The sequence below is a fragment of the Dermacentor albipictus genome, chromosome 4, assembly GCF_038994185.2.
Source record: "Dermacentor albipictus isolate Rhodes 1998 colony chromosome 4, USDA_Dalb.pri_finalv2, whole genome shotgun sequence".
NCBI classification, from domain to species: Eukaryota; Metazoa; Arthropoda; class Arachnida; order Ixodida; family Ixodidae; genus Dermacentor; species Dermacentor albipictus.
The window spans coordinates 75020322-75033699 of record NC_091824.1 but is presented as its reverse complement, the minus strand read 5'-3'; the positions used below and the strand labels follow the sequence as shown (position 1 = coordinate 75033699).

General features: G+C 41.7%; 2 protein-coding genes across 5 annotated transcripts in view; one reads left to right on the top strand and one right to left on the bottom strand.

Annotated features, from left to right (window-relative positions):
- LOC139059146 (putative leucine-rich repeat-containing protein DDB_G0290503) overlaps positions 1 to 12445 on the bottom strand; it is a 62951-nt gene extending 50506 nt beyond the window's left edge. For all 3 annotated transcript variants that reach the window (XM_070537131.1, XM_070537130.1, XM_070537132.1), the window contains exons 1-5: positions 12223 to 12445; positions 9515 to 9594; positions 7960 to 8030; positions 5569 to 5826; positions 4190 to 4329 (exon numbers count right to left, since the gene is read on the bottom strand). In XM_070537131.1, the coding sequence (XP_070393232.1) occupies positions 4190 to 4329; positions 5569 to 5826; positions 7960 to 8030; positions 9515 to 9594; positions 12223 to 12261 (588 nt within the window). In that variant the 5' untranslated portion in view covers positions 12262 to 12445. The remainder of the gene's footprint in view (positions 1 to 4189; positions 4330 to 5568; positions 5827 to 7959; positions 8031 to 9514; positions 9595 to 12222) is intronic.
- Positions 1 to 13378, top strand: part of emei (transmembrane protein 161-like emei) — a 132036-nt gene that overhangs the window by 79958 nt on the left and 38700 nt on the right. The window lies entirely within an intron of this gene.

Sequence of the window (13378 nt, the reverse complement as noted above, 5' to 3'; positions counted from 1 at the left end):
ACGTACAAGTGTTTGCACTGCAACATTGTTTGTAGCGACACGTGACCTTGAGAATTATTCAAGGCAACATCTCTTATTTCTGTAGCTTGAATAGATGAACCAAGGTTTAGCGAAATAATAACACACAAACTGAATGTCTGCATGTTCTTGTTTTACTTTGCACTGCAGTAAGAGAGACGTACTTCTGAAAAAAATTAAAAATTAAATTATGGGGTTTTACGTGCCAAAACCACTTTCTGATTATGAGGCACGCTGTAGTGGAGGACTCCAGAAATTTCGAACACCTGGGGTTCGTTAACGTGCACCTAAAGCCAAGTACACGGGTGTTTTCGCATTTCGCCCCCATCGAAATGCGGCCGCCGTGGCCGGGATTCGATCCCGCGACCTTGTGCTCAGCAGCCTAACACCATAGCCACTGAGCAACTGTTTCGTGTGCTTGTTCCCATGTCATGCAGTCGCACGTGCAAATGCCGCAACTCGTGTCTTACTGTGTTCCAGCACGGGATCATGCTCTGTGATCCGGTTATGTCTGCCTCAGTATTCGTGTTGCAATGACTTATACCGCTAGTTAAGTGTCCTTGTGCACAGCGTGCAAAATCGTGCACTGCACGAAATGAGACAATCAGAACAGCTCATGCACGACGCTGTCAGTGGAAGTGCGCCGCGAAGAAGCGAGGAGAAAAAAAATGAAGGCGGGGCTCGTGACGTGCGAGTTACGCAATCCTTGACTTCCGGTATGGGAGAACGCAGGGAAGGAATTTCGCTTGCGGAGGCTAGATGGGGCGAGTAGAGAGAGTCTTGCTATGCAGGGGAGCTCGCCTCCTGAAATCATGGGCTTGCGGCTCTGAAATATTTCTATCTCGGCTATTAATGAGCGGTTTTGAAACATTTTTATGGCAGAATGCTCTCTAGAGGGCACTTAACTTCCAGCTTATAACCAAAATTTGCTACGAGGCCTGGTGAGGGGTCCATTTAAGGCAAGAAAATGCAAAAAGGGCTTATTTCACAGGGGAACCCTTCAAAAAAAAAAAAAAAAGAAGCAGGAGAAGAAAAAAGGCAAACAGTGTGCTTAGCATAATTTATGTGTTTTACCATCCAAAACAGACTGGCTGCAAGAGGGACCTAATAGAGGGCTCCAAATTGATGTTTACATAATGGGTTTCTTTAGCATGCACTAAGGCTTAATTACAGAAGCATTCGTACAACCTGTCTGTTGGATAAGGGCTGCTGCAGCTAGCAATTAAACTCGCAATATCGTGCTCGACAGGAGAATGTCAGCCTCCGAGCCACAGTGGCAGGTACTATTGAAATTTGCATTCACAATATTCCCTCAGCCAAAAACCTACTGGCAAAAAATTTGGAACTTTGCATTACAGTTGAACCTTAAGCGGTGATGGTAACCGAAAGAAATTTTTTAGAATTTGTGCTAGAGATTTCAAAATAGTACTGCCATTCGTAAGGTATTTATGTAGGTTACAAAGATGTCAGTTTTTGTGTAGCTGCTATAGTTTTTTTTTGTATTTATGTCCTACACAACTGTAAGATATATTGATCTTTCGACGCACTTCCTCGTGTATAAACTTTTCACAAAAAGCATTGTTTTATAGCTAATTTAGCTTGTTGTAGACCACAAATTGCTGATATCTATACAAACAGCATATACAATTACTGGAACTATAAAAAAAATGGGACACCAACATATTTTCACAATCCCATGAAATATAACCTTGTACTTTTGCAACTAATGCCGAGAGAGATTTTAAGATGCAGAGAATACTGATATCTACTTGAAATTACAGAATATATATACCAAATTTCATTAATATAGGACAAATGTAAGTGCACAAAGTTATTCTCAAGGGATTGTGAAATAAATTACTTGAAGTGCACTAATCTTTTTATGCATAGCTCCACTAATTATACATGCAGTTTGGATAGGCACTTTGTAGTCTACAAAGAGCTAAATAAGCTACAGCACAATCGTTTTCATGAAACTAACACACAAGGAAGTGCCTCCACAGGTAATTATATATTTTGCATTTGTGTAGCAAAAAAACAAAATGTGGCAGCTGCACAAGAGCGAATGACTACGAATGACTGACTTCAATGACAAACTATGAATGGCAGTATTTTCAAATCTAGTAAAAGTAAAATTCTATTTCCGAGTGGCAATTCTTACAGAAGTATCTTCATTACATCCTATATATTACGCTATATCCGAGACAGTGATATAGATCAGTTACACTAGTAGCGGTGATAATTGTATTTGCATCGTTATATCCATATTCGCCATTATCGAGGGTCGAATGCATATACTATAGTGCAAGAAAGGAAAGTCTGATGAATGCTTACAGTATGCAGCGCGGCCTGGAAGAAAAATATTTTCCCATTTATGCCCTTAGAGATTATTACAAATCAATTAAATTGAACTAGTTTGGTGCTTATTGTTCCAAAGTTGCTGTAAAGAACGCTGTGTGGAGGGCCCCAGATTAATCATGGCCAGCTGGGGTTCTTTAGCATGCACCTAAATCTAAGCAGTCGAGCGCTTTTCCATTTAGCCCCTTTTGAAATGCAGCTGCTGAGGGTGGGCATTGAGCCCGCGACCCCGTGTTCAGCAGCCGAACACGGCTACCGTGCCACCATGGCAGGCCCTAACAAATCAGCTTGGTTAAGGGTAGCTTTTCCAAGGGCAACCGCAATGTGGCTGTGGTCACATCAATGAATGTTTATGAGGAAAACCAGTTTGCGTGTGGTCCAATTTGCTGCATGATGCTGCCATTGGTAAAAGTATTGAATTGCAATGCTTTTGTATTTGTGTCGCGTAAATGCGACACCGACGAGAGAACTATTTCAAATTTCACTTCATTTCCATAGCATGACAGACGACTGGTTTGTCTTGCGTAACCACACCTGTGCTCAAATTCTTTGCAATTTGACAAGATCCTGTGAAACACCACCACCAGAAACTGGACTTGCTATTATAAGACTAAAATCACCAGGCTCCCTGCAACAGATTCCTTTAACGTGACCACTGCATACAGTGCCAATTATGAGCCCTTAACTCCTGGAATATACAGTCGACTTGTTATCTGGACCTTCATGGGACCAACGAAATTGATTGAATGTGGTTTTCAGCCCAAGTTCCCTGGGAAAATAGTTGTGCATAGGAATTGGGTAAATACTGTGATGAGACATTGTGAGCTATAGTTATATTAGTTGAAATATCTTCCTAGGGCTGGCCAAGAATGACCATTTTCAACAAGAGATGGCGTGTATTCAATGCACTCACTGTCCTTTAAGCTTTGCCGAGATGGACACTGCCACAGAAGGGGTCATTGGAGTCACCATATGGTGCCTGCACACAGACTGGTCAAGCTCAAGTGATCTGGTGAATGCCAATTTGAGGATTGAAATGACAAATATTTGGGCCCATAGACATGCATCGGTGCCGGCCAAGACTTTCGAGCAAGATAGAATTAATAAAAGACTACTGTGTTCAGACAACTCCATGTGATATTTATTTATTTAATTGTATTGTTAAAACACCCTTCTACAATGCCAGAAAGCCACTTCTGCTGTCAGTAGACTTGATGAGCCAGGAAAGGCAAAGCAGCTTTAATGAAATCTTCATACTTGCTTGCCATGAAGTTATGGCTTATGACAGTATCTGCTTGGGCCTACTTAATTTTTTAAAGATGGACCGAATTATATTACATGCACACATAGCTAATAATTGGAATTAGCAATTTAGGAACCTTTATTACTGCCCAGCAATAGCCAAAATATAAAAAAATACACCGAAATCAATATGTCACATTGACATACTATTGTGGAGATATTAAGATGAAATTTGAAAAATTAAAACCTTGCCTGTTTTCTTTCTTTTAGCAATCAATGTCTTACCCAATAAGGTCTTCCAAATTGTACTTTTTTTGCACTCTGAGCTGATTTGGTGTTTTACCTTTAAAGCGGCAGGGGCAATACAGAAAATTTGTCGACAGGCTGAATTAATGGAACATGAAGGTGGTTGACTGCAAGAGTCAACTACTCGGAGAGAACAGCTCACAAAAATGCATTTACTTACATTGCCTTCAGACTGAAAGTGAGCCAAAGCAAGCAGTGTATAAATAACACACATTAACGGTTAACAATTGAACAGAGCAATGAAAAATGCAGCACTGGAGCTCACCAAACGAGCACGCTGCTGCGGCGAAATGCTGTTACGTTTAGTTGGGGTCTGCGCCCCCGTCGGAGAGGCAGTGAAGCTCTCGCTCTTCCTGCGCTTGACCCTGGTGATGCAGAGAAAGCTTTCCTCCTCCAGGTTGGACACTGCACAGGGTTGAGAAAGCAGCATGTAATGCCCAGAATCGTTCAGTTTAAACCTGCAATTGCAGGTTGGAATGAGATAGCAGCAAAAGGGACACACAAAAAGGTGACCTCCAGACAATGTGCATTCAAAGATTAGTGGAACACAGCAATACCTCTTTAATACAACATTGGTGGGGGACATTGATCAGGCATGTACTAAGTGATGTGCCAATTAACAAACAATGGCAGATGAGTGGCTATAGACTTACTGGCCAAGAAGAAAGGTGTTAATTGTCACTCAAACACACACACAGACAAGTTTTATTTGTGAGCAGGCAGCAAAAAAATCAGATTTGCACTTTCCACCATGGTGGCCTTGAAGCAAAGATGGCATCCTCAAACTCTGCAAAACCGTGGGCCAGTTTCTGCAAGGTCCTACTTCTCTGCAAATTCTCTCATGACTCAATGCACTAGCTGCATTGGATATGGAAGGGCCATCATCCACGTCATCATGGATGACGACGTAGAAGTGCTAGAAGCTATGAAAGCTGAAAAAACGCCATGGCTACCATGTTTGGCGTCGGTATCGGTGACAACTGCAGTCCGTGAAAGATCCATGCACTGAAATTTCACTATTTATGGTCTGCACGCACAATATTTTGCAGATTCCACACTTGTACATGCTGAAAGAAGTAAATACTACGCACTAACCATTTGGCCTGTGTTAAGCGACTACAGTGCAAGTGGTCAGCCAATAGATTAGGTTCAATGGTGACAAGGCCGGGAATTCATTGCAACTAGATTTATACTACAATTACTCATTAAGCAGGTACATATTAACAAGGTTTTACTGTACACATTGTCACGCGTACATCTCACACTGCAATTTGAGCCTTTCTTGCCCCTCTGGGCACAAGTTCACAGCATAAAGAAGTATACTTGCACTTTTCACTGCATTTATAGTTCTTGATAATCACAACACGGCTCTTGAGCAGAAATAAGCAGAATGGCTACAATTTCATTTTCTGGCAGCTGACTGAACTGAAGCAAGATTTCCAATTACAGAAACAGATTGTTTAGAAACAGTAGCGTTCATATTGTGAGCGACTGCTCACCATGATGGACTTGGTTACTGTGAACGATGCCCTACATCCAACAACCTGGGCTATTCCGAGGACAACAAGCATCAGCCGAATCTAACCTCAGAGCATGCATGCTTTATGTACATTTCAGGTATCGAAAAGATTTGCTCCCACCAACCTTTCAAGTAGGCTGCGAGGTTTTCAAGCACATCGTCACCGGCACTCACAATCTCTATCAAGTCTCTAATGCAGCATTGCGTTGCCTCGCCAAGTTTGAGAAGTGGGGCCACCTCACTGGTTGGGCTACAACTCGTGGCCCGAAGTGCCAGAGCCGACAGAGCCAGAACAGAAGTGGTGGCCAATTGAATGTCGTCATATCGGCGCCTTTTTGCACTTCCTGATGACAGGAAGTGGGCTGGTAGGCACCCATGGTGCTCTGAAGAGAGAAAAAAAAGTGAAATTTGAGTGGTGCATGGAACCAAGTTTGCTTGGAAGCTTTTGAAAAGTCCCATCTCGCAGTGTAAAGCACTTAAAGGGACAGTACCAGAGAAACAAGTTCAGCAGTATTAGTAAATTATGCTTCCAAGAAACTTTACCATGAAAGGAGGCTTTGCAAGTCAGAAAAGATGCAAAACTTAGGCTGTTGGCAACACCACTTTTATGTTCCCTGATCACCTCACCTGATGTCAAGGGATGATGGCATCTGCTCAGGCTTTGTTTTATCAGTGAAGATGGAGTATATTGAATTCTAAAAGTGCCAAAGACTGAACTCAAACTCTTCCAGACGTTCCAGTGCCAAGGTTATGGCATGAAGTTCATTAAATAAAACGAACTTATTCCTTCTACTCAACCATTACACCGAAAATAATGAAAAGGAGTGTTCTAAAACAGCAGTACCAGATTAACTGAAATACAATTTCAGAAATGTGCACCATTATTTGAGCCACAGATGTTCGATGTGACAGAATAACTGTTCAGCCCTTTTACCTGCATGCTCTCCTGAATGCTGAAGTGAGACACAGCTGGGTCACAACACGCAGTGCACAATGTCTCGTATTCTTTGTTCTGGTTCCAGTTGCAAATGGACACAAACTTTCCCAACAGGCCAATTTCCCCACGAGTTTCACTGCTGCAGCCAGGTGTGCTTGTCCTAGTAGTTCTTAGTGGGCTGAAGGGAAGCTATTGTAAGAAGCAGACGCTGTATCCTACGTAACTTTAGCCAAACTTTAAAAATATGGAAATACCACACAGCTGGACAGAACCAAGGTAATGTTTGCCATCACTTGGAGATACTCAGACTTTCTGCATTCCACCTAATTACATAATCTCAGCTATTCAACTGCTTGAATATTATAATTAGATGAAAAGTGGCAATGAGGAAATTATAGAGCAAAATGAAAAACTTCCGATACAGCTTTCTGTTGCTTAATATGTGCTGTATAGAAGAGTTTTTCTGAAAGTGAAAGATGTACGCGAATACACACAAAATGGCTGCGTGACTGGTCACTCGAGGCACCTTGCATGTATTCACGGGCTTCTTTCATGCTCGGAAAAACACTTGTGTAGCACATATTGAGCGACAGAAAACCGTATTGGGGAGTTTTTCATGTTGCTCTACAATTTTCTCACGGACACCTTTAATCTAATTCATCTAAGGAATGCAAAATATTACCCAAGTATATCCAAGTAACAGCAAACAACATTAACTTGGTTCTGTCCAGGTACGTGGAATCTGCATATTTTGCAAGTTTGGCTAATGCTAAATGGGACACCCTGTATGCTGTGTTTGTACCATTATATCCTTAACCCTCGATATCAGAAGGCAGGGTGGAGAGAATAAAGATTAAGCCATAGAGTACGGTTGCGTAGATGCTTTTCAAAACTTCCCCTTAAATTTCTCCACAGCGGCATTCTCCTGAATGTTGCCTTTCAAACCCAAGTACATAGTGAAAAGAGCTAAGACTACTGGCATGGCACTGGCTGGGTTGTTGCGCAAGCACTTTAAACACAGTGTAGTTGGTCTACCCTGTTCTTCAGACAATTTAAAGTGAAGCTTTGTTGACCTTCCTGGTATCTCAGCAAAAGTGGCCTAGATTACATTTCGAAAGCGTAACCTATCGACTCATTTTTAACGACCAACTGCAACAAAGTTTCAATTTGGCACAGCTATAAATTAGTACATAGTAAGGAAGCAATCTTTGCATGAACAGCCTTAAAGACGTGCCTCAGGAGGCAACGCATGCATCTGGTAATTATCAGATGCCAAATTCCAGCACGATGTTTTAGTAGCGAGTCCCCCAGAGAGCAGTAAATGCAGGATTTATTTCTGTTTCAGTACCAAAAACAGCTATTTTTGCAAGCTTTTTGAGACTCGTGCACTCAACTTCAAAGGTAAATTTTTTCGCAGAGAATGTAAATACGCTATCTGAAACTAAACTTTTGACAGCGTACAACATTGCACTTAGCCTTTGACTTCTGAATCCTTCTTCAACGTTAACAGAACAAGCAAGACATATCTACTTATGGGAATGAATGTTGTTGCTTCGATTATAGCAGAGTGCAAACTTACCACAGAGCTGTTGCTCTATATGTGCAAAAGTATTCACAGGATCGACGTTTTCGATGCTGCAGGCCGGGTTACTAGAAGAAATAAAGTGAGAAATTGGATACCGACCAATGAAATGGATTCTTCAATGCATGCAACTACAACAGTTTAGCATATACATGTACTTTAGCAACACAATTTGCCGGAGGTACGTATCGCAAACTAGTTCCAAATTGTTGAGTTCATGATGGTTGCCACCACCCCATTTCAGCCCATACATTAGAGTCACTACTGTGAAGTTTGATGTACACAGGTGTATCTGTAGTTGTTATAGATTAAATATGGATAAACTTGCTTAGTGACTGAAATGTTGAAGCAGCTGGTTCTGGAAGCACTATGCGTACAACAATAAACAGCATGGCTGAAGTTTCTGTAACAGTTCTAATAGGGGACAGTACTAGCCAGGCATACAAAAGAATGCAAAGAGTGAAAAAGAACATAAGAAACATACAAAAGATTTTGGTTGTGCAAGGCTGTTTGGGGACATTTCTAAAATTGTCTGTTATCGATTTATAAAAGGATACACATTTACTACCGCCACCCCACTAAGAATGTCATCTATTAGCTATACGAACAACATATTTACATTACACAAATGCATTGTGGGAGTAGAGTTTAAGAACACAATATAACAAATATTATCAAGGAATTTCATTATGCTTAAAGGCATCATCTAATAATTCAAGTTCTGCAATTAAAATGTGTAGAACTCGCATAATGTTTTCATGTAACGTGTGTACTCCTTCCATGCTTAGGTGGTGCAGTTGACGGAGAAGTCTGCTTTGAAAAAGCCACACATGTACGTTAAAAGAGATTTTCTGGGGCCACAATTTTTTGGAGCCACAGTTCTAAGCATTGTGCAACAAACTTTATCAGTTTGGAAATTTTCTAACGAGAGATTTTCTGTGTAAAAGACACGCAGAAAAACAAATTACTGGTGGGGCAAAGACAAAGGACTCCTGGCTCAACTGAGAATTATTTTCTCTTTGGGGGTACACAAAGTAAAAAAATTCACTTTGTAAATTTTGCGAGAACTTTGCGAGAGCACTAGGAATCTTTACAGGAACTGGGCATTCCTCCTGGTGGCAATGTTGATAACAGTGTTGTTACACTGTAGCTTTTATTACATAACTAAGTGTCAATCTTGTAGTCTAATAGCCTTTCTGGTGTGCATCTGTTCATAACTAAAGAAGCCTTTTATGCTGGAGGAATTAGACATACAAGCAGTCACTCATTCTGCAAGCAGAATTTTAGGTGCACAACTTAAAACATGCAATCTCCAAGACTGAGAAGTAAAGAAATTGCTGTAGTATGTTCCCATAGAAAGTTCCTGGACATGACATCCCAGAGGATAGCTTTAAGGGAATTTTAAAAAATTCCTTTAAGATATTTACGATTGCCCTCACATGTAGCTTTTGGCCCATGATTTCCTTTCATTTATGTTTGCCATTTTCAACCACTGATAACTTAACTGAGGCTATGCCATAGGCTCAATATGAAATGCAAGAGCAAGACTCACATGGTTGACAGAAGCTTGAGCAGTTGCAAGCCATCCTGTAGGTCCGAGATGGCTCTAACCTTGATGTCATAGCAGGACAGCTACATAGCAAGATAAGAATGGGATGTTACCAGTGCTTCTGTACAGTTGTATCAAAACAAAGCTCAGTTTTAAGAGATTTCTATGAAAAAGAAGAAAATAATGAAAAAGGCAAAGGAAACAGACTTGTGGTAATCAGCTGAATGCATTGAGAGATATACGGAAACTCAAACGAAAAAGAAAATAGCTACTGCAGAGCTCCCTGCAATAGCCTGAAGGGTGGGACTGGCAAAGACCGCTTGTTCTTGGTGCCTAATATGACCATTAAGGATGAACTTCCTGTGAAGCTGCACGGAATTGTAGACACCGATGTTGCATGCCAACTATGGTATGTCTAAAATAGCTGTGCTAAGTGAAAACAATTTTTAACTGATAGAAATTTGTTTAAAATTTTGGATAAGATTGCATACAGGGAGTGACACTAATAAAACATTTATTTTCTTCTAGTGGCTGCTAACAGCCTTTCGGTTTTGGCAACAGCTCGCTACGCCATATCCCACTTTTTGCACCATGGGAGCACAATGCAAAAAAGAAAAACATTTGTCAAGTGAGCAATAATATAGCAGACAAGGTGAGAAACGATGACAAAGCTGACCATAGACAATACGACTACAAAATCACAAGAATACATGCAAATTCATGTGAAGTCAAAGAAAAAGAAGGAAACTGTCGAGAGACAGAATCTTGCGTTTCCTGCAGTCGCGACACTGGGCACAGTAAAGGAACATCAGGATGAAATGTACACAGACACTTTGTAGCTTTACGAGATGGTATGCGAAAGCGCAAGGACGTGAGCATCATGACACAGTTGAGGTCACTTCACACAACTTGGTGTGAAAGACTGGAGTGAAAATGTCAGTACAGCCCTTGATTATCTGCAATGAGCTTCGGCTTCAGCTTGCATATTTGATTCGAGTACTACTGTTATGGGTAAACATGCCAAGCAATCTGTATTCTCCACAAGATTGATGGTGGCAGACACAAGAGTATCTTGATTTCACCAATGTAACATTTACCTTTTCCCTTTATTCTGGCATAGCGCCAGGAATGGCTGGGATCCTTAGTGAAGTCTGTCTCAAGTCGAGCTTGATGTAGAGCATCATGAGCAAGCAAATTTTTCATGCCCATGCAAACAGCGAACCTGCCATACCAGTACACACAATCTAGTCATTTGTGCAGCTTATGATAGCACCGTTTCTCTTGCAGACATTTTATGTCCCCAAAAAAAACAAATCTGAGCATCCTACGATGAAGCAATGAAACAAGCTTTATCATAATGTCTTCTACAGCTGAAGTAAGCAACTGAGCACAATCTGAATGCCTGTTCCACTGAAAAGGGAACCCCAGTCATAGCCAATCAAATAGCTGTACAACCCTAGATAATCACCCTGTGCATATGTGGGTTTCGAGGAACTTTCCAACACGAGGCAATGGCAATGACAAAAGGAAAGACAGGAAATGGCGGGCAATATTCAAATGCTTGTACCAGTGTGTCACACATTTCACTGACATACATAATTGTGGCTTTTGTTATTAAATCTATGATATTACCAGCAAAGTTTCGATTTCATGAAACTGTTGAGGCCCATTAAAACTGACGAAACCATTAAGTTAGTTAAATGTGGTTTAGTGGGGCAAAAGCAGCTAAGGTCAAGCCTTAGGTTTTCACGCCGGCTTGAGGTCAACACAAGTGCAGTTAACTTAAACAATGGCATCTCAACTTTTCTCATTAGAGATATACGGAAACCTCCACATTCACAACATCATGGCAATTAAAGGAAGACACAGCAAGAACTGTAGTAAGGGATTGAAAAAGTAAATATGTGATATAATAGTAAATACGTACGGAGTCTCATAGTACATATGTCAGTGTTGTTGCATTACCTTAAGCGTTTCAAAAACTAGAAATCGGGAAAACGAAGCAACGCAAGCAAGTGAACAACAACCGTGTAACTGTGCAATGAAAATGTCCATAAATCCAGGGACCGCATCACAAAAACAAGTCCGAAGTAGACGAAACTGCTTTTATTTAGGGTTGCGAATTTAGCGAAACCTATAAACGCATCACATTTGCCCGCGTGAAACATTCGTGCAACTGCAGTGCGCAGAACTGCGATAACTGCTTTGTGTCCCAGCAAGGAGGGGCCACTATGGGAATTCCCATAGGAAAGTTTGCTTGTGGAGCCACCAGATGGTTGTGTACGACCGTGTACCACAAACGGAACAATAAGAAAGTGACTGCGCCACTGCCCCCGAGCTGAAGTGATTGAGCCGGTGTTCTCGCATACACAAACTCGAGTGCAGTTCCTCAACGCCTTCTCTGACCACAATGAAATACGTGACACATCGCGAATTCTTACACAGTCAGGTGGATTAAACACCTTAGCCGAACAACCAACCACCTTACAACTAGCTGTCCCTATGCAGCGTTCTTTCAGCATGTTCGCACGATTATCTACCAAAATACGCGCTATGGCTGTTACTGCAGCGAAACAGCTAGCCCACAGCGAAGCACGCTTCAAATTGGGCCAGTTAATTTTTAACAGCGCAATATGTGGTTCTGACAGGCAGAGATCGGCCGCTACGCCCAGAAAACCGTACGAGGACAAAAGAATGCTTTCGAGACGTACCCACTGCAGGACTGCCGCTTCCTTGTCTCTGTTCAGCATCGTTCGGAATGTCAAAGGTTAAAAAACGCAGAAAACGCCCCTTAAAATTAACCAGCCAGCTGGCGGCCGGTGTAGCTGGCTGACATAAAGCTGACGACGGTTATGAGAACATTTAAATGAACGCGGATCTCGCGAGGAGGAGAGCGGCGCATGGCACACGCGCTGCACGCGCATTGCGAGTGGGCGAGAGAACTGCTGTCGCCGGCGATGGTAACTCCTGCCGTGTCTAAGATGTTTCGTTTTCGGACTTTTGCAAGTAAAAAAAAAAAAACATACTTGTATTTCCCGTCCAAAGAATAAAAACCCGGCTCTGTATCACAAGCTCGAACATGTGAAGATTTCCCTTTACTTTGTTTTATTTAAGTAAAAGGTAAAAGCCGTAATAAACACACACTGGTCAGCAATGAGGTAAAATGTTAGGCGACCCTAATCTCTTAGTGGACCTCGCACCTCGGCGTGGCGGGTCTCAAAAGTCTACGATTCTGTGCTTTGCTGTGCGGCATAGTTTCCTACAAAAAAAAAAAAGTAGAAAACTGTATGGTGTGCGGTAATGAGCGATTTCTAATTCTCATTATTCCAGACACTTCAGTAACTCAACTTGTAAATAAACTTATGTTCTGTTATATCTATAACAAAACCCATGAATATTGTACTGTACTATTTTTTAATATTTTTTTCTGATTTATTTTGAATTTCCTCCCCGGTCGTCTTAGAGGTGAACCGGAAGTGCAGCGCAAGAAACAAGATATCACTCGATGTTCGCAGATGCTCGTGCCACCAAAAACCACATCTGTATTCATATCGCGAATGAAACTGGGTGCTCAGCATAATCAGCAACGGCTAGCTCTGTGCCCAATATTTAGTAGTAGATAGAGCGCGCACATTTATTACATCTTGACCGTGCTCTACATGTGACCGGCGGAATGAGCGAACAGTTTGCAGTGCGTCGCATAGTTCACTTCTCGTCAGCGCGAGTCCTTGGTATCGTGGGACTTGCAAGTAGCATTGTCCTGCAGGTGATGGGGCTTCAACTCCACTTCGTAGTTTCCCTTGTCATTTCTAACAGCCCTGATCACGTCCGTTTGAAGCACTTTTTCGACGTCCTTGGCCGTCTTCA